At 46.1% G+C, this 21935-nt stretch overlaps 1 protein-coding gene across 3 annotated transcripts in view; it reads left to right on the top strand.

Moving 5' to 3' along the window:
* The window catches only part of STK39 (serine/threonine kinase 39), a 317667-nt gene that overhangs the window by 162654 nt on the left and 133078 nt on the right, over nt 1-21935 (top strand). For all 3 annotated transcript variants that reach the window (XM_019522752.1, XM_019522751.1, XM_019522750.1), the window contains one exon: nt 21768-21836. In XM_019522752.1, the coding sequence (XP_019378297.1) occupies nt 21768-21836 (69 nt within the window). The remainder of the gene's footprint in view (nt 1-21767; nt 21837-21935) is intronic.

Genomic DNA, 21935 nt, shown 5'->3' with positions numbered 1-21935 from the left:
ATCAAGAAAACAGCTGGGCCCCAGTTTATTTAGCTTGCATCTGAATATTTTAAGAAAGTGAGGCAGAATGAAGGCTGTCCTAGCTGACTAGTAAAAGACAATCTCCCCTTTCCTGCTTCCCCTATCCCCACTTTTTTTTAATTGCAAGAAAGGCCATAAATAGAGCCTTCTCTGGAGGGTCATTTTGTAGAGATCCTTCTTTTTGTTACCCAATGGTCAATAATTAATTTCAGGAAATGACTTTGCATGGGGGGTTCGCTGTCCATTGTCAGTTCTCATAGTGTGTGCTTTTAAATCTTAATTGAATTAGCATAATCATGTAATTGTTCAGAGGCATTGGGATGGCTGCCATTTCCTAAATAAATTAATGCATCGAAGAGCTGATATTTGGTTTGTTTGGAATTCTTTTCACCATCCTAGGATTTATGTACATCAGAACAGGCTTCATTTTTTAAATTTGGCTTAGATGCATAAGTATCATTCTGCCAAGACTCTTCATTACCTTGATAATTATAAGATCCTGCATTGTGGCATCTTTTTAATCACATCATCTGCCATTTAGTGCAAATATTTTTCCAATCCCTTTGAACAGCCAATTGACTTTTGTGAGCTACCTGTGGTTAACAGATCACAAAGATAATACAAGCGCTTCCTTGTGGTCTCAAGCTTTAAACTAAATCTTTTACTGTAATAATAAACTGGGTTCAAATTTCTCTGTTTATGCTGGAGCGAGGGTTCCTTTGTTTAACTGAGAATCAGTGAATACTCTCTAGTTGGAAGGGGGAACATTTTTGGGGTAAGGTTTTTTAGAGGTGCATCTATACATTGGTTCATATTGTATTGACACCAGTAAAAGGAAACTTGGGCAACCTGCTGCCACCTTAGTGAGGCATCTGTGTCATTCCGCCTCCCTCTCCCACCCCACGTGACCAGTCGGCATCCAGTGACTAATTAGCCCCATGGCTAATCTCGCTGACTAGGCCGATCACAAACTGGCTGTGGCCTTTTCTCAGAGCATTGTGGCACTGGCAGGGGGGGCACCAGCACTCCTGCCTGCTCCCTGCCCATTGCCTTAGTGGTGAGCATGGTCAGTCGGGGTGCACATGCACCCCCTATGCATTGCCACTGAAAGGAAAATTGACATTATCAGCAATCGGCTTTTTTTGGCTGATGTGGGTGATAATGTTGCCAATAAATGCCGCGTGTATGCACGTAGCCGCAGTATGCATGCGGCCATCCTGGCAGCTTGGAGAGCAGCGTCTGGCTGGAAAGTCTGTGGGGAAAGGGCAGGGGGAGGGAAGGCGCATGAGGGGAGGGCAGAGAGTGGGACTGGGGTTGGGGCAGGTGCTGCCCAGCTGGGGCGGTGCACAGGATGGAGCTGCAAGTGGCTTGTCTAGGTGGTACGGGGGGAGGGTAGTGGGGAGCAGCTCCCACTGGTACGCACACCCCCAGGGAAACCATGGGTGGTGTGCCCCCTGAATCTGTCCACAGGATGAAGTCAGGCTGCTGCTGTAGGCTGGGTCTGGGAGTGGTGCTGGGCTATTCCTGGTAGGGGGGTTGGGCCAGGGCTGAGCTCAGGATGGGTGGTGGTGCTGTGAGAGGGGGCTATGGAGAATTTTGGGGTGGTCACAGCCCACCCCATAGACGTCCCCCCATCTCAGTAGTGCCACTGCACAGGTCTGGGGGGCACATACTCTCCATGGCTCCCCTGTGGGCACGCATACTGGTGAGATCCCTTCCTCCCCACTCTGCCCTGGCTGGGCAACGCCTACCCAAGCCCAGCCCCAGCCCCACTCCCTCCTGCACAGCAGGGGCCTCGATCTGCACCCCCATGCCCCTTCCCTCCCCCTGCCATTCTTCCCCAACAGACTTACCAGCTGGATGCTGCTCTTCAAGCTGCCAGGCTGCATATCGGCAATCAGATTGGTATCAGCCAATATGGCTTGGTAATAATCGGCCATCAATATTGGCCCCCAAAAACGTTATCAGTGCACCCTTACTGTTTTTAGTGCAAAACCTATGAAAATGTGGCAACTTTTAGGAAAGTGTCATGCAGCAATGCTGGAGTACTAAAGCTTTTTCAGCATTAACCCCTCATTACATTTCTGAGTAAGCACTTTTGGCTTTCTAGTTTTCTAGCAGCACCACTTCCACACTTTAGGATACTCTGTATGGGAGTCAGTATACCCAATGTACTATGTCATAAGGTTGATAATTAAAAATGTTTATAGATGCTTTCTTATTAACAAGTGAAGATCTTCCTACATCAGAATTATTGGAAGTAGCTGGGAATGTCTCATTCTTGTTCCACAGGGAAAGCTTTTGGGTTTGATCAGTTTAAAACACTAGGTACAGTCTCATATCTAACTGACTTTTGAATAGTTAGGGGTGAAGAGGAAGCTTATATTTACCACTCTACATTTCAGACTTAGTATATATTTCTGAACCTTAGAGATCAAGAGGCATCTTTCAAACTGCTATATTACGGTTTGTTGTAAAAGATACAAGAAAAATGCTTGAAACTTCTACTAAATGCAGTTTTGCACTTCTACCCACATACAGTGTACGTATGTATAGATATGCATATTGAAGTAATTTGTAATATTACAAGGAGTGTCAAATAAGGATCTTTGTGTACATTCTTATTTTCTCCTGAATGACTTGTGCAGCTTTGCTGGCTGGGTGAATTAGTCCCTCAAACTCATTAAATTAAGCATTTGTTAAAATTAGTTGTCTCTTCTCTCCCTTTTATTTTTTCTAAATCCTTTTCAGAATCTGGGATATGTTAGATTAAATGCTGTACCTTTGCTGAGCAAATCATACACAGTATGGCTATTCCTAGTAGAAATTTGTGATTATTCGGCTGGATAATTTCACTTTTAATATTTTTTGTCATAGTCATGATTTTTGCCCTCTAATTTGTCCAAGCATTCTCTCAATTCCAGCTGACATTCATATTGTCTTCCTTCCACAGCTGTGGGTAATGTTGGCAGCAGCTTGTTAATTTTTTTCCCCCTCCCACAAACTGCTTTCGATTGCAGATTACAATGTGCTGAGCTGCTTTTGTGCTGGATACAGTTTAAATGCCAGCCATTCAAATTCATTTTTTATTTCCTGCATGCTCTTTTGATTCATATGAAATATGTTTTCTAATACATGTTAATTTGCTTTTGTAAGACTGAGTGGTCACATTGTTTTCTTTATTAGCTAACGTTACAAATCTGTTGATTTCCTATTGTACAAACAGGTTTTAGTCTTGAAATAATAGAACCCAAGTTGGAAGGTCGCTGATTTTTTGTTTTGTTTTTTTCTTTCCTTGTTCCCATTCCCTCTGACACATCCTTGCATAATAGCCAATGGTAAATACTCATGTTGAGAATAATGTAGATGAAGACATATAGGTTGATACCTGTTTAATTTTCAGTTTTTTCAGATAGTATTTGGGAGATGGGTTTGATTATCTGCTCTGTCAGAGACTTTGTTTTTGAAGATAAACACATTTAAAGATTTGTGAGGTGTTTAGATACGATACTGGGAGCCAAATAAGAGGTTATTATATTCTTTGTAGCATTTTGTTAGACATCTAAGTTGTTTCATTGTGTGATTAGTAACTAACTGCTTCTGATGGCTTGTTTAAGCTTGTAAACATCTTGCCTTTTGTCTGAGAATGAGAAGTTTGCATGTACATTCAGTGATACTTCTTAAGCTAATACATGCTGGCTCTACCCACCATCCAACATCTGCTTGCATTCCTGGAGTTTTGTGCATTCTGTCTCCCACAAGACCTAAGCACATTAAGAAATGTCAACCCAAACCTGTGATCCTGACCCATGCCCTTCCTGGCTCATGAAAGACAGCCATGAACATCAGATGCCGCGCTTGTCCAAAATAGCTAATAACTTGTTCAGGGATTAATTTTTTTGTCTTCTTCCTCAAAACACTCAATAGTTCAGTCAAGACTGCTGAAACACATTGGTTCTAGGCAACTACTGCTTAGCGCCAAACCTGTTTGTAAGATAGGTTTGTAGAAAAACTTGTCAAAGGATGGCTATCAGCTCCTAGAATCAAACTTAAATTCTAGACCTGGAATAGTCTGGAAAGACATGAAACTGGAACTGCCTCAATAGGACTGAGGGATAACCATCTGTCAGTGGAGATGAGGTTAATCTGTTCTCATGCTCTGAGGCTTGTCTTCTGCTTCTCTTCGTGACCCACCCAGGAGAAGGCAGAGATCCCAAGTAACATGTTAAAATTATCAGAGTGCTTCTTGAATCAATATGTCCGCAAATAGTAAATTGTTGCCTCCTTCATGAGAACCTTGATATATAAGTCATTCCCCAGGAATCAATTCTCATCAGTCCTTTGACCATCTAAAGGAACCAGGAAGCGAACAATATGCACTTCAGTGCCATTCAGATGATACATAGCTATGCAAATCCAAACTCAAAAGAACATGTAACGGTAACACTTATTGGCTCTGTACTAGTTGTAGGATACCAGGTAATAAACAGTTTGAAGATATGGTATTGTTGTATCTTGGCTGAATAGATCGTATGATTGATGCATGAAAACCAATGGTTACAACTTGTAAGGATAAAATTGGGAGAAAGAAGAAGGCTATCTATTCTCTCAGTGTAAAGTGCTATATTCATATCACAGTCAGCAGTAAACCCTGCGCTATTGGCTAGCAGTTTGCCTCTACGTTTTGTAGTCTTCTCACACCTTTAAGAGCATGCCATACTACATTCTGTCCATTCAGTTAAAACATTGAATCACGCTCACAGCAGGCCTCCGCTGCTTCTGGCAACTGTTCCTGCAAGTTTTTGCTTAGGCAGTCTTCCTCCACTGATCCTGTCTACAAATCCTGCACACACAAAGGATTTTTTTGGTGATTTGTCTAGATCTATCCAGATACCCTGTAAACTTTGGACAATTGCCTCTTCATTAGCTGTATACAGAGCACAGCTAACATGTAATGATTTTCTTTTCTTTCCTGTTTGAGAGAAGAAAGCTTCTTAACGCCTTGTTTCCTTAACTCCATCCCTGGAACATAGTAAGTTTTCAAAGACAAGAGCCTGCAGGAGTTTCCTTTTATGCATCATAATACTCAGCATCATATAGATGCTCAGCTGTCTATAAAAAAGAAAACTGTATCAGATCTCCAAGTGATGTTTATTATCCCTTGTAACCATGCTGTATTTTTATTTTATGTATTTATTTTTTTTGAAATACTGTGTATTCCAGTGTCTCTAGTTTTGGGTAGGAATATTTTTGCCCTTTTGACAGATTAAGGTATTACCATTTGTGCATTCTTTTTGCATATGTGTAGATCTGACTTCTATTTCTGTGGCTGCTGTTTTGTATCAGGTTTTTTTTTTTTTTTTACCTCTTATTGCAACAATCCAATCAGGTTAGTATTGTCAGTGAAGTACAGATTGCTAACTTTCCATCCAGTGATGGTGCGTTGTCAATGGTTTTTCCTAAGACTTCTGGATAATTGTTGAAGCGATACAGTGATAACACACAGTTTAATAGATTTCATAGACATTCAGACTGGAAGGGACCCCAAAGGATCATCGAGTCCAGCCCCCTGCCCGGAAGTCAGCAGGGATCATAAGATCCCAGCAAGATAAACATCCAAATGCATCTCGAAGGCATTCAAAGTGGGTGCTTGAACCACCTCCGGCGGCAGTCTATTCCAAACCTTGGAAGCTTGGACAGTAAAGAAGTTCTTCATTATGTCCAGCCTGAATCGGTCACGGCAGAGTTTGTGACTGTTTGATCTTGTCATCCCAATTGAGTTTTGATATTTATTCTCCTGATGCCAAATAATAAATTAGCTTTAGTGCTTCTGGAGCTTGAGCAATCATGCTGGTGTAGAGGTTTTGTTTTAGCCTTACAATTTTACTTGCTCCAACCAGCCACAGGATTGTGCAAAAGAGGTTTACCCCACACACAGATTTATCAAATGGCTTAGCAAATCCATAAGGACAGAGACCTTTTTTTCAATCCTTCTCCAGCACTTTCTTGTATAGCACATGTAGATTGAATATTTGTTTCACTGATGCTTTCCTGGATCTAAACCCAGTTTATTCAGCCAGAAAGTTCTCAATCTTGAATGCAGTTCTCTTCAAGATGATGAACAACACAGTTCACAAGAGTGTATCAGTAGTTTCCATAAACCTATTAGTTCCCCCTTTTTATGAACAGGAGCTTCAATATACTTGTGTCCAAGTCTTGGACCATTTTCTGGACTCCTTAATTGCACTGACAAGTGTGTGTTAGGCACAGATGAGAAGCTATTCATTTACTACGTTTTAATTAATTCTTCTTCAGTATTATCCTCTTGGCACTTGATTATTCTTCTGGTGGCTTTACTGCATCCTCAGCTTTGAGCATTGGAGCGAATGTGCTGTGATGCATGGATTTTTATCGCATGGATCTCTTCTGCCTCTTCCACATTCAGTATTGGCTTTGTTTTATTCATGTAATATAGTTCTCAGCAATACATGCCCTAGGCATTAGATGTTATGCTGTTTTTTTTTCTTTTGGATTTTTGCAGAGAGGTGTTTTTGAAAGTTTGTATTTGTTAAGGCTTTGCAGTGATATTTGCTACAAAATAACTCTGTATAACAATTGAATATTGTTCAAGCCAGTCTTCTGCCACTCTAATTGCAACCCATGTCGTACAGGAGAATTTTTTCCTAGTTTCATCCATCTTCCTATAGAGCCCTTAGCTTCCTGTGATCACACTACTTGATAATCTTCTCCATGAGTCACGGTTTCTTTAGAATCTGCTTCTACAGGAGCTTATCTACCCTCTCTGTAATGCAGAAGGAGATGCTGTGCTCTATCTGATCAATGCTACCCATACAGAGGTTGACAGCTTGCAGATTTTGTATAGTCTTGTTTCACAGACTTCCAGTTTTTCATTGTTAAAAGAACTCTGAAAAATATCTACTGGTTTTCTTTGCTTGGTGGTTTGGCTTTTACTAATTTATGATTGCATCCTATATTGATAATTATGAAGGATTGACTCCCAATTGGTTTGGTATACTACCTCTTCAGAGCCACAGTATAATCTTTCTGTGTATAAGTATGCATCTCTGACAATGCCCACTAACTTGGGGATGCTTGAACAAAGCATTTGTCCTAAATCTTTTCTATTGAACATTGCTTGAGTTTTAATCCATTGCTGTTTGTTGGAAAGTTCAGATAGGGCAAGACACACTTGTACTGTGCTGAGAATATTATTGAGGGGCAGGGTGTAATGTATACTAGACACTTTAGGTGTTAAGATATTTCTATAGGGAACAGCTGTTAGTTCCATCCATGTTCCTGTATAGCTTATTGACTTATCTTTATAGTCACCTATGTGGGGCATAGCTTTACAGAACAATTACATTTTAAGGATGAATTGCTGATGTGTGAGGGTCATCAGCACATTGCTGACTGCTTACTGTGTAGCAGACTACAATCCAGCCTGCTTCCTAATAAGCACCACAGCCTTATGCTGTAATCCAGGTAAGTGTTATGTTTTACAGTAGTCATTCCACTCCTAGTCCATCTGGACTCTCACAAAATGGAAATTTCCTTCTTTTACAATGAGGGCTCATTTTGTCTAGTTGAAATTGACCTACTTGCATGGTGTAAACATTTCGTGGGCTGTTGGCAGTGCTTGTTTAGCCAATTCAACTTGCCTGGAAAAAAGCATCTTTGGAATCACCCAGTGTAATGCATCTGTTTCCTTGGATGCAGCAGCCAGCGTGTCATCACTGTGCTCTACTTTCTGTCTTTATGAATTATGGACTGTAATGATGGTAGTATCCACTGCCATTGTCAGCCAAGAATGGCAATTCTAAGCAGAGATGCTGTGTCTCCAACAATAAATGGAGAGTTCCTTCTAGGTTGGCTGTGTGGCAGAAAGCCACCTTGGTTTCTCCCCAAAAATCTCTGCCCTGTGACACTGTGATTTAAATCTCTGTGCTGTGACCATTCAATTAGGGTGGGCCCAGCACACAGGGGACCACACCCTCAGCCTGTCTCTTTAGGGAACTGGAGCTGGCTGCATTCCTGAGGGAGGGGGAAACCTGCTCCCTCTGCTTATGTGACTTGCATCACTTACCTGGGTAAGGGGTTTCTACCTGGGGAGCTGGAATCTGCCTGGTAACAGGTGATGCATTTCAGATTGGTTGGCTGACAGCCAACTGGGGCTGACCTCCGCTGGCCCAGGTGAATGAGGTCACAGGGGCTATATAAGTTAGGACGGGGAAGGAGGCGGTCTCTCCTCTCCGGCCATGAGGTGACGCAGCAGCCAGGCAGGGGACAGAGAAGCCTTAACATCTGAAACTGGCTCTCTCCCCCCAAACTCACGAGCTAGGAACCGCCTGCCTCCAAAGGGAAACTTCACCTGCCTTTGGAAGATGCTTGTGAGTAAGCTACTCAATCTGATTAGATATTTAGCTGGAAGTATCACAGATGCGTAATCAAAAGGCTACCACAGCCAGACTGTTTGCTCTTTAGGATTTCTAGATATTGCTCTATCCTGTACCCTAGTTTACCCTACCCCCTGTAATCAATAAAGTTCTCCTTTTTGACTGGTGTGGGAGACTTATTGAGGGGTGGGTCTAAATTATGCCTAAGAGACCCCTTAGGTCTGTGGACTAAGGGAGACTATACCTTTTTGCCCCCGGACTTGGGGAAGTACCCCAAGTGCCTGTATTGGGTCGAGTACCCGTGGGACTTTAGGCCTGTGTTACCCCAAGGACACAGGGCCGCGAGACAGTCCATTCTTGGGGTGGTGGCGGCACGTTACCCCCAGACTAGCGAGTGTGCTCCAGGAGAGGGGTCGGCCGGACATAAGGCGCCCCTAGGGAGGCATTCGGAGCCTGGAAGGTGGTCGGGCGCAGGGAGGTGGGCGGCTCAACGCAGGAGCACCCCCTACTGGTCCGCCTCGTGGTGGAAACAGCGGAGGGATACGAATACCCAGCTGTGTTCCTGAGGTGGGATCTCTGCACCTGCCACAGGCTGCCTGCATTAAGCAGTTTGGCTTACTCTAAGAAAGTCCTGGACACTAGCCTCATACTTTTTTTCAGAGGAAACATCTTTGCTGCATCAAGGCTAGTTATGGGCAGTTTGGCTGTCAAAAGTAGTTGGTTTCAGCATCTGTTTGTGGCACATTTATAGGCATGGGGAGCTTGTCTGTCATAATGGCTCTTTTAGGAGGTGAAAAAGGGGAGGGCACTCTCCTTCAGATGGCATTTTACGTAAGTTACAGATAAATTGGAATTATAGGCAGCTTGGAATTGTAGAACCTTGAATGCTTATGGATTAAACTACTAAAATTCTACTAACTTCTAAAATTAAGAGGGCGAATTAGTGGGCATCTCTAATGTCACGCTTTGGGAGATTTGTGATCTATCTGCTGCCTAACTGACATGGAGTCCTGCCAATTGTCCCCCAGTGCTGCCCCTGGGTCTCGGAGTAAACCCACAGGCTGCATGCAGAGTGCACTAGACGAGCCCTATGCACAGGGCCCCAGACCCATGCCACATATGGTGTCCACCCTGGCTGCTCCTGGACCTGCACCACATGCAGTGCGCATCCCAGAACAGCTGGAACAGGCATCATATGCAGTGTGGGCCCCAGAGTGGGAGCCATGGGCGCTGGATCCAGCATGTATGGGGGTGGGTCTGCGGGCTTGATCTGGTCTGTGGATAGGCCTGATGCTGCTCATCCAGCCTGTAGATGAGTTTGACACCCCTGATATAGAAAGTATGTTTATATTATGCAGCCAGTAGCAAAACTAGGTTATAGAAATAATAGAACAATATCGTGAACTCAGCAGTGGCTAACAGCAATGAGTCCCATACTCACATAGTTAATTGCTCAGGTTCATTCCGTGATCATGATGTATTTTCATTTATTTTGTGCAAATGGAATATGTATACTCTGTGTGTGTGTGTGTGTGTGTGTGTGTGTGTGTGTGTGTGTGTGTGTGTGGAGGGGAGGGTATGTAGGGAGGTGTGGGTGCCTGTAGATGGTGGGATGTACATGTGGGGCGCCCCTACAAACATTCCCCCCTCACATAGGCCTCCCTACCCCCATTGTGCACAGCCCCTGCTGCCAGTGGTGGTGGCAGGCAGAGCCCTCCAGCAACATGCAGTCCCAGCGAGCTGAGGCCAGGCTGCTGTTTCCATCGGACGTGGCTCGTGTGGAGTTCCCAGATTCTCCACCTGAGCCGTGCACGGTGAAGTCAGTGGTGCATGTCATGGGGCTTGGCCAGGGCAGCAGGGAGAGGAGTGGAGGAAGTCTGGCTAGATAGTGCAGAGCTCCCCAACATTCCTCATGACTTGCACATGGCAATGAGCTGGGATGGGCCATGGGCTCCATCAAGTGGGGCTGTCCTATGAAGGTATGCAGCTCTGACGGAAAACCCAGGAACTGCATGTGAGCCCTGGGGAGCCCTGCATGATGGAGCCAGGTGGACCCTGCATCCTCACCAGCCTGGCTTCCTGCTCCTGCTGCCCTGCCCTGGGTGCCTGCCAGCACTTAGCATGGGCCCTGGGCTCCTGCCCAGCTGCTGTTTCCTGTTCATTACCACTTTCCTACTTGCCCACTGCTGCTTGCTACCACTTTTCCACTCTCCCACTGCTGCTTCCTGCCTCAGCCGTTCGCTGTTTCCCCCGTCTGCTGCTGCCCTTCCCCCACCCACCGCCACTGCTGCTTCTTTACTTGCGGGGCCAGGGTCAACGCCATCCCATGGGTGAGGGTGGGAGCGCAGCACTTACTGCCCCCACAGGAGTGTGCAAGGCTTGGGGCCCATTTGAGCACAGCAGGGGCAGCCTTGGGGGCAGGCTGGATACAGTGAATTGGTAAGCACTGCCCATGGGCCAGATGAAATTGCCTGGTGGGCTAGATCCAGCCTGTGGGCCATATTTTGCCTGCCCCTGGTATAGTGTGTGGCAAAAGGGCTGATGGATGAAAAGGAAAGTATTTAATAATAGTAAGGAGATAAGCTTGGGTGTGTATAGATAGTGTGATCATATGTCCTGAGCAAACCAGAACAGTCCTGGGTTCAGTAACCCAGTCCCAGCTGGTTGGTCAAAAGTCCTGGAGTTGAGGCTGGTGGAGACACAGCGCAGCATGATGCATCAGGTAGATGGCTGGGCAGGCACTGCTGCTGCTGGGTGAGAGCAAGGCAAGCAGACTGAAGCAGGTGCCACCCTGCTCCAATGTGCCTGACTTGATCCCATCGAGCAGCAGCAATGCCTGCCTGGCACACAATGCAGCTCTGTGTCCCTACTAGCCTCCGATCCAGGACTTTTGACTAACTGGCTGGGACTAGGCTACGGAAGTCTGGACTGTCCCAATTTACCCAAGACATACAGTCACCCTATGTATAGAGTGTATAGAGTTATACAACAACTACTAAAATAGTGTATCCCATTCTGGCATGTATGTCAGAAATGAAAGAGTTAAAAGAATGGTTATGATTCAAGGGCTAGAAAGCTAGCCTAAGGATGCGACACCTATGAACTAAATCTATTCAGCATATTGAAGAGAAAATGAAGAGGTGCAGGCACTTTCATAAAGAAAAGAGGTCTGTTTTGGGGGGACTCTTCTGTCTTGCAGGCTAAGGCATGAGACGAATGGCTAGAAGTCAACCTTAAAATAATTTACAATTTTCTAGTTAAAGGGGCATTTAAATTTTGGAGTAACTTTTCCCAATAGGTGGTGCACTCATCAACACTTGGAGTCTGTTAAAACAAGATCTGATGTTTTTAGAAACAGACTCTAAATCCAGCTTCTGAGAGAAATTTTGCACTTTCAGATAGAAGACAACGAGACAAACCATCCTAACTGTCCCCCTGGCCCTAGTTTAGTCCGTGAATCTGCCTGTCAGCACATGATCACATTGCTGTCATCCAGATGGTCCAGTGTTTGGACAAGATCAGCTCATGGATGAAGGACACAGCTGGCTGAAACTGAATTTGGGCAAGAAGAGATAGCTGCAGAGGAAAGCATTTTGAAAAACGTGCTGCCGAGGTTTGGTCTCCTTTGACTGAAGGTATGCACCTACAGTTGACCAGTTCAGTTCATAACGTAGAAGTTGTTGCTAACATCAAGCTATTATATTACATAGTGGCAGCCTTGAGTAAAATTTTCTGTCTTCCCTACTTATTTGGGAGATTCTGTTCTATTCTAGTAGATGGCGATACAGCCTTAGTTATTTTTGCCTTTATTAATTCTTGACTGGACTACATATGGAATTTTTACTACCGTAATTACTCAAACCAAGATGAATGGTAGTTCAGCATGTTCTCCATTCAGTAGTGAGGCTCAGTCTTGGATTCGAGTACCAAACCAGGGTAGGCAGCTGCTCTGACTCTGGCTTCAACCCAGGCCTGCGGCTGGAGCTGTCACTGCTGTGTGGGGGGTTGGGAAGGAAGAACAGGTGAAGATGGGAAGTGTGGAGGTGGGGGCACAAGTGGTTGTGGTGGCATCATGCAGAGGTCAAATACCAGGAAAGTCTATCTTGGGTAAAATTAAATGTGCTCGTATCCTTAGGTGAGTTGATTTGGCATCTGAGTATGATCTATTTCTATCCTGCTAGAGTCCCTTGGAATAATTCATATAAAAGATGGATTAACCCTCCCCCTATTAACTGCTTTTGTGAATTCCTTTTAAGGCTAAGATGACCGCACATTATGAAAATGAAGGTGTCAGTGGTTTTCAGGGACTTGAGCAGGTTTAAATAGCATCATGTTTAGGGCTAAGTACAGACTTTGTGGGCAGTTAGAGGGGCTAGGGACAGACGTTCAAAAAGCCCGAGACTGAATTCATTCAATCTTTACAGGTTAGTCTAAGCTGCAGAGAGTGAACCAGCTTGAAAGTGAATAGACATTCAGCACATACCTGTAATGGCTCAGCCCAGAAGCCTGGGGGTGCTAGAGCAGCCCTTCCCTTCCAGGAGGGAAGCTGAGCTGAGGGGGGAGTAGCCAGGCCCTGGCAGGACTGAGTTAGACTGAGGAGGGGTTTAAACCCCCAAACTCCCACCTTGGCCTGCAGGATTTAGAGGGTGGGGGAAGAGGGAGCATCTGCTGGGGGGGAAGAGGAGGGGAGAGCTCTGCTTTCCCCAGCAACTCCCTGACAGCTGGGAGCAATCTAGGCACACAGGGCTGCTGAGCCCCAGAAGGGGGCTCCCCCTCCTCCTCCTTCTCCCCACCCTCTTCCTCTCCCCCCCACCACCATGGGGTAGGGAGTGAGGCACTGCAAGGCTGCTCGGCCCTGGAGGGGGACTCTTCCTCCTGCTTCTTCCCCACCACTGAGGGGTGGGGAGGGGCTCTATGCAATACTTCCCAGTCCCGGGACTCTTCCCCAACCCCCACCCAAGGCAGGTGGAGGCTCTGTTCTATGTTGGGGATGATACTCTTTCCCCCTCCTCCTCCCCCTTCCCCGGCCCCTGCCGCTGAGGGGCAGGGAGGGGGGCCTTGTGCGAGGCTTCCTGGCCCCAGCCCTGGAGGTGGACACTTCTCCCCTGTGGGGTGGGGGGGCTCTGTTCAGTATGGGGGTAACTCTTTCCTTCTCCTCTCGCCACTGTGGGGTGGGGTGGGGAGGCACTTGCAGTGCTCCCTGGCGTGGCCTAGCTGGGGTGCAGGGAGAGGCTGTAACAGAACCGCAGCTGCTGGGGGTGGCCTGGGCCCTGTGACCCAGCCTGGCCTGGCCTTGCTGAGCCCAGCTAAGGCAGCCATTTGGTGGGATGAGGCAGGGCTGGGCCGTGAGGGGGGAGGAAGGCCACCCCTGGGGGGTGCAGCTTAGCAATGGGGAGGCAAGCACAGCTGGGCAGCTGCTTCCCCTCTCAGCGAGCTCAGCCTGGTGCACACTGTCATTGGCTGGCCAGGCAGCGGCTTATCCAAGGCTGCTTACTGATGCTGTGGGGGCAGAGAGCCTCCATGGTGGGTGGCTGCCAGGCTCAAGGTCCGCAGTGGGTGGCTGCTGGGCTCAAGGCCTCTGAATGGCCCAGCTGAGCCACTGCCCAGCCAGCCAGCTGTGCGTGCAAGGCTGTGCTCGGTGACAGAGGAAGCAGCTGCCCGGCTGTGCTTGCCTTCCCATCACTGAGTTGAATTCACTGGGGGTGGCCCTGCCCCCATGGCCTGGCCCCACCAAGCGGCAGCCTTAGCTGGGGCTGAGTGAGGCCAGGTCAGGCCTAGCCATGGGGCTGGGGCCACCACAGGCAGCTGTGGCTCTGTTACAGCTGCTTCCCGCACCCTGGCTGGGCCGGGCCAGGGAGCACCGAAAGAGCCTCCCCTCCCCGTCCCGTGGTAGTGGGGGGCAGGGGGAAGAGGAGGGGGAAGAGCTCCCTCCAGCACTGAGCAGAGCCCCCCACCTCACCCTGCGGGGGGTGGGGAAGTGTTCCCCTCTGCGGCTAGGGCTAGGCAGCCTCCTACAGAGCCCCCCTGTCCCTGCCCAGCGGGGGCAGGGGCAGGGGGAGGAAGAAGAGTAGGAAGAGTACCTCCAGCATGGAAGAGAGCCCTTCTCCCTGCCTCGTGGGTATGGGGAGGAGAAGTGTCCCCATCTAGGACCAGACAGCATCACATGGAGCCTTCCCTCTCCACCCTGTGGCAGCAGGGGAGGAGCAAGGGGAAGACGGGAAGGGGGCTCTATGCAAGGCTGCCTGCCCCAGCCCTGGAGGGGGAATCTTCCCCTTGTTCCTCCCTCACCCCCGTAGGGTGAGGGAGGGCTCTGTCAGCACTGCCCAGCCAGGGCACAGGGAGTGGCTGTAACTGAGCCACAGCCACAGGGGGTGAAGAGTGGGGGAAGAGTCCCCCTCTGGTTTGAGCCAAATCAGTTCAACCAGGTTTGTCTCAAACTGGTTTCAGCCATTTTCAAACTGGTTTATGTGCACTGAATGTCTGTTCTGTTACAGGTTTAAACCAGCTTCTGATCACTTAAACTGGTTTGTGTGTAATGTCTGTCCCTAGCCAGGGAGGTTAGATTGGGTTCAAAATGGCCACCTAATCTAAGGTAAGCTAGGGTTGGGGGATCTAGCATGGGCATTGGGGGGACTTTATGGGCAAGCAGGCTGGTGGAGAGGGAATTGGTGACAGGGTGATGGAGAAACAGGTGACACGTGGGGACAGAGCTGTCCCTAGGGGTGGGGTGTGTGGGGCCTCGGGCATAGCACCCTGTGTAGGGCCCAGGGCAGGGGAGCAGCCAGAACCAGTGGGTGGAGCCGCGGTGAATGGTGGCCGTGGTGAGGCCCTCCCAAAGCATGGGGCCTGGGGCAGTTGCCCTGATTTGCCCCCCCTAGGGACAACCCTGCAGAAAGGAATGATCAGTGGGATCAGGGATGCAGGGGGCATCTGTGGCAGAATGGAGGGGATGACAGGTGGTATCCATGAGGGCTTGCTGGGGTCCAGGGAGGTTTGAAGGGACCAGGGGAGCTTATGGTGTTCACAGGGGGACTTGAGGGGGACCAGAGATTATTTTTAGGTTCCTGAGCCCCACACCCTCTCCCCAGCAAACCTACACCCCCATCCCTCTCCCCACTGGGATTTACTTGCTCAGCTCCTGGCATTGGAAACACTGATAAAACTGATGGCACCTGGAACATCATGCAGGTTGGAGAGCGGAGGGAGGGGACTTGACTGGTTTATGAGAGGAAGGAGGGAGACAAGGGGCCAGGAGGCTAAAAATAGTTTGGTGCCAGGTGGTAGGGGCTGTGAAAAGTGCCGCACTGGGGCAGGGGCTGCCAGCTGCGCTTTCCCAGCCCCGGACGGCGCAGGTAACTGTACAGAAGGTCCATGCCCTGGCTAACCTAGATTGATTAATCTGATACTTCATTGATTCAGGTCTATCTTAGGCCGGGTTTCAAAGTTTTAAAACTGGTCTGTGTGCATGGAATTTCTGTATAGCTACAGGTTTAGGTTGATTTCGGATCACCAAGACTGGATCTGAGTATGACCTCTGCACTTGGGTGAACTAAGTTACGTTGGGTGGTCATTTTGAACACAATCTAACTTCCTCAAATGCCTGCACTTAGCCTAGGTGTGTATGTCTCCTAATAAGTAGCATAGAGGTTAGAGTACGTAGTAACAGGAACATATAGTAAATGCACTTTTGAAAGGCATTTAGCTATTACTATGATGAAAATGGTAGAAGAACCCAAATAGAAAAAACTGTTCTGACTTAGTCCTATATAAAATCCAAGCTTCCTAAGAAAGTTTGGGGCAAAAACTTGTGTCTTAGTGTGAAGCGAACAGAGGGAAATACATTTTCTTCCTATTTAACAGAGCACACAATTCAGAAGTTGAACATTAAAATATTACATATGACTAATTTTAGAGGCCAGCTTTTTAAAAGCAGTTGGAGTGATGAACACTTCAACAGCTGACCCTAAAGGTCAGAAGGAATCGGGTGAGCTTGGTTCAGCGTGTGGTTAAAAAAGAATCTTCTGAAGGTTTAGTTTAGCCCCTTGATATAACCAATAACAATGAGAACACTTTCATCATTGGCAGTGCTTTGAGGAAAAATAGTGTTGAAGCCAAAGGCCATGTTCAGTTCTAGTTGGTTGGCAAGCTGGTTATTGGAGTATTCTGAAAATTGGTGCTGAAATAGCAAATACTGTGGGGTGATTTATTTCTCAGAGGAACTGAATTACATTCCTTCCGTTGGCTTGTGCTGCCGAAAGATCTTGCAATTTTGTGTATGATTTAGGGTTATGTTATAAAACATAATATGAAAAATGGATGAACAGAACATCCATGTTCTTACAAAATATCTTCATGTGGAAAAATTTGGAAATTGTAATTAAGTGCCAATACCAACTCTGAGCTTGATAAGTGCAACCACATTTGTTCTTAAATGTATTGCCTTTGAAACAGAACTTCCAGAAAAAATAAATCAAACCCTTAGAGCATTGCAGTTTGTTATATAAATATTTTGCTATAAGAAATTATATTATTTCTAATAGAAAATATAATATATATTGTATGGGATGTATTTGGTTACTCTTCCTGGTATTTATATGTTGGAATATCACTGATAGATAATGGTATTGTCATTTTTATAAGCAAAGCAGAGATAGCTTTAAAAGAGAGAGAGATGCATATGAGATTACTGTAAGCAGGCAGTGATTTGAGTTCATTTTTTTTTTTAATGGAAGAAAGTAGGCTGTTCTCTGGTAATATTATCAGGACTTTGTAACAAAAGACAATATAAAGATATCTGTGCTTTGATGACCAACATGGAGAGAGAGAGAGAGACTGTCTTACCTAAAATATGCAATAAGAAAAGGAAAAAATACTATGCTGGTTGAACTCCAAAACACGAGCACGAATAAAATTCCAAAGGCAGGGTGCAAGAAATTAATGTAATTTTACAGTAGCCCATCTACAGAACAATGCACGGGGCATGTGTTACATTCCCACTACTCAAATGAAGGAGATCTTTAAATATATGCCTAAGTTTCTTTTATGGCTGCCACAGCAAAATTACTTGGGTAACTGTTTGGCTGACACATAATGGGAATTTTGTTCTGTTTTTGCTAGTAAATATTAATTTTCTATAAATTGAGGAAGGTGAAATGGTACCTTTAAATCATAGCTTCCAGTATACTTATTTAAATTTAAGTAATTTTGTGCATAAGTGTGCACTATATATAACTTGCTTATATATAATATGAATGTGCTGCAACATAAAATGTAGTGAGGAGGAATTTTGCATTATTGAAGGTGACTTCTGTTAAATGGTTTGGGTGTTTTGATATAGCTCAAGTTGACTTTTTCTTGTAAACATGTATGCACTGTAGTCTTCTCATCAAACTTGTTCCCTATAGGTCTAGATTTATGCTTATTCTGCCTTCAGATAACTTTCAAGATCATTTAATTGAACACCATATTTTGAAGAAAATTATTTTCTTTTCCTTCAGCCATTTGTTTATTGCTTATTAAGAGGCAATCTATTTAAAAACTTTGAGCACACTCCATCTTCATCAGTAAGGCTTTCTCTTATAAATCTCTGCCAGCATCATTAAACTCCATTAAAATCAATCTAGTTAGAATAAGTTTTCAAAACTGTGGGAAGTGTTCCTGCCAAATACAAGTGGCATAGAGTGTGATCTGTTGGATGGGAAGAGTTTCTAGAATACAGAAATAGTGCATCTGAAAACTGTAGTTAGAGTTATGGTTTGGGTTGTTTGCATGGATTTCTCTGAAATTGTTAAATAATAACAACCATCTTGGTTAACTGCAAGCCTATAAAGATCAGCCTTTAGAATACCATTACTGCATGTATCTCTCAGTTCTTTGGGGGGACTGCTGCTTGTGTAGTCTTCCAGCCAAATGGTACTCTGTGCGGTGTGATGGTAAGGTGGTGAAAGTCATTTCCTGAGGGGACTAAAAATATTTGAGTTCATCTTGTGCCACACCACCTTCCTGGTGGTCAATTAAAACCTTTTTAGACTCAAGGCACCTCTCAGAAAATGCAAGTTGAGTGAGCAAAATGTGGCCCATGGGCCACGTCCTCAGGCCGACTGATTGATTTGTATCCAGCCTGTGGTGCTCTGCATGGGGCCAAGCACCTCCCACTCCCACCCACACCTGCCCCCTGCGTCCTCTGACAGCACTGCCCCTGCCTTGGCTCCGGCCCAAGCCAGTACACAGTTTTCCTGGTGAAGCTGCTTCTGCTGCTCCTGCAGCTGCCTGGGTACTACTTGGCACCCCCTGCCTCCAGTGGCTCCTCCTCCTCTCCAGTCTCCTCTGTGCCACTGTAGGCAGGGGAGAAGCTGCAGCCAGGTGGCTCCTGCCCCAGTTCACAAGGGCCTGGATCTAGCTTCTGATCACCTTCTACCCACTCTGCCTGCCCAACGCAATGAGCAGCCACCTGCGAGCGTCTGAGTGAGTGGAAGGTGACTAGGAGCTAGAGCCCATGCACTGGTGCAGGAGCCACCCACCAGCAGCTTCCACCCCTGCCTGGAGCGGTGCAGCAGGGCTAGGAGGAGGAGCCACTGGAAGCAGGTGTGCCGACCAGATTAGTACCTAGGCAGCTGCAGGAGCAGCCCTGCCAGAAAGCTGTGTGCTGGCTGGTTTGGGGCAGTGCCGTCCATAGGCTTGAGGCAGGTGTGGGTGGGAGTATGGCACAGGTTTCCCCAGGTGGGAGTGGGTAGAGCCTGGTCCCATGGTGGTGGGTGCATCTGTGGGCCATATGAGGGGTGCAGATCCCACCTGCATCACACCACTGGGGCAAGCTCTGGTGCATGCTCCCTTTCCATCCCATCTCCTCCGTCCCAACATCCCTGGCTGGTTCCTGGGACCTAGCATGCAGGCAGCCCCTTCCCATACGTGCACAACCACCCCACACCCCCCTGTGCAACCCACCATTTGACCCCCCCACGCAATATACAAGAATAACACTTTATTTTGAAGTATTATAAAATCAGTTCTATATACACTATTCCAGAGAACAAAAATCAGGACAAAATATCTTTTGAAATAACATCTATAATAACATTTAAATGTTTTGTTTTGTTTTTTTTTTAGTATATGATTTTGTTATCTATAATTTGTTATAATGATATCTTCTGAAATATTTTTTGTGCAGCCCTCGACAGCTCACCAGAACTTGTTAAGTGGCCCGTCAGCTGAAATAATTGCCCACCCCAAGTTAAAACCATTGGGGAGCAACCACCATAGAGCATACACTCTGCACATCTAGGTTTTCAAGAAGCTTTTATCTTGTTAATAATCAATCAGTAATAAATTCTCTAACCTTTGCAAAGGTTTAAGCTTTTTTTGCATGTTTTTCAGCTATGTGAAATAATAACATTGGCAGTAGTGAGCTCTTTCACAGCCTGTGACCATTATCATGGTGGTTTTAAATAAATAGGACTGTACAACTTCTAAGTGGCTGGGGGCTGCACACCCCTATGGCCACACTAGCATGGGCTGCACCACCGGCGACCTTGGATCATACCCTCCCTTTTCCCCTCTGCTGAACGACATACCTGTGTGCCCCTGCCCCCACACTGGTGCACTGCATGACTACTTCTGCTCCTCTCCATGCAGGGTGCTCCTCCACATACTGTTGCTCTCTGTGCTTCTTTGCTGCTGCTCTCCATGCTGTGCTTCTTCTACACCAAATGACCCCTGTGCTGCACCATGCATACCCTCTGCTGCTGCTCCCCGTGTCCCTCCACTGCACCCTGCGCCCCTTTGCTGCTCTTCCTCATGCTTCCCTGCTGCTTCCACTTGCCCTTCCCTCGCATCATTTTCAGGCACCATGAATTACCCTTAGCTTTCCAGTCATAAGCTCCCCCACTGTACTGTGACATTTAGGCACCCTGGGATGTGGGCTCTCCTGGCACTAAAGGCAGGACCACACGACGCCCCTGGGACAAGGGCAGGGCAGATGCTGGAAGGGGAATTCAGAGGGAGGGAGATTCTGGAGCCCCTAGCTACCATTGCAGCTGGATAGGAACTCAGTGGTGTAACTAAGACGGGGCAAATGGAGTATGCAGAAAATCCTGTTGGCAGCTGCAGAATTGCAGTTGTGGTGGTAGCCTACGCTGCTGACTAGGGGCTACAATTTTAGCCCCTCACAGGCCACCAGTTGTTCAGACCTGAAATAAATCGGTATGCAGTGTGCTTGGTAGGATTAGATTTTTATCGGTAAATGTTGATTTAACCTCACGATTGCAGACCGATGAAAAAATATGTCCATCGTTAATAATTAAATTTTGTAGAAAGAGAACATGAGAAAAATGACGGTTGATGAAGTGTGTAATGACTTGGGAAGCAGTCCTACAGAACCATGCTAAATGTAGTTTGGACTGCAACTCCCAGAAATCCCAGGGGCCCGGGAATAAAGGGGGAGGAAGTGACAAAGCAGACAAAGGAACTACAGGTGAGCAGAGCAGGGATTGATGGCTGCTCAGCTGCTCAAGCCGGTTGCAGTCATAGAGTAGTTAAGTTTATCATTAATAAATTGGCTGCTCCCCACACCTCTAATTCTGCGCAGTCTTGAATATTTAAATTGATTACAAATCAAAATACATGCTTAAAAATAAACATTGATATTATCTGTCAAAATTATTAAAAAATAAAAATCAAATTCTGCCAAGCCTAAGTGTACTTTAGAACAAAATATATTTAGCTGTAGGCTTGGGTTTCTTTTGAGAAATGGTACAAATAAAAACCCTACCTAAAACCAAACCTGGACCAAACTGTCTTATGTGACTGTTTGGTTCCCAGCAACTCTTGGTAGTTTTGAGTGGTAACAAGCTTTTTAACCTTCAAAAGCTAGAATAGCTACATTAGGCTAAGGTAGTAGTAATTACAATGGCCTTTTTTTTAAGAAGACTTATAAGAGTACCTTTTTCCTGGTATTTCTTCCTGTGCAGAAAATTGCTTTCTATGTACAGCTCTTCCCATTACATATGCTGCTAACTCTTCATGTTCCCTTCTTCCATTTACATCATGATTACTTTTGAGAGCGGATTGTTTCCATGTTCATCCTTAGTACAGTGGGGCACTTCTTAAAGCATCCTCTTGAGTATAACTGTAAAGGCATTTTTAAAGTTCTGCCTTATGAACTACTTTTTGTGTCTTCGTTCAATAAGGTGAAGTAATTAAGGAGACTGATTTTAATCTAAACACCAATGTGGCTACTGATTACCATGCTGTGCTTCTAGCAGTCTCATGAGTCTTATAAATGCTTGCCAAGGTATGTTAAGAATAGTCTGATGCTCTTTTGTTTTGCTCAAGTAGGCTGAGCAGAATCCGGGGAAACCAAGCATGATGTCAGGTTCTGAAAAAGAGCAAGATGGAAACAGAAGGGTATTTGACTTTTTCTTCCCTTTTTTAGGATTTAGCCATTGGATGTTCCTAGTGTGCTTGGCTAGACTGCTTGATATATGTATTTGCACAGTCAGTAGT

Source organism: Gavialis gangeticus, unplaced genomic scaffold (genome assembly GCF_001723915.1).
Source record: "Gavialis gangeticus isolate Ggan-Ray unplaced genomic scaffold, GavGan_comp1, whole genome shotgun sequence".
Classification (NCBI taxonomy): domain Eukaryota; kingdom Metazoa; phylum Chordata; order Crocodylia; family Gavialidae; genus Gavialis; species Gavialis gangeticus.
Note: the sequence above shows the minus strand (reverse complement) of the source record. Positions and strands in the feature narration are given on the sequence as shown.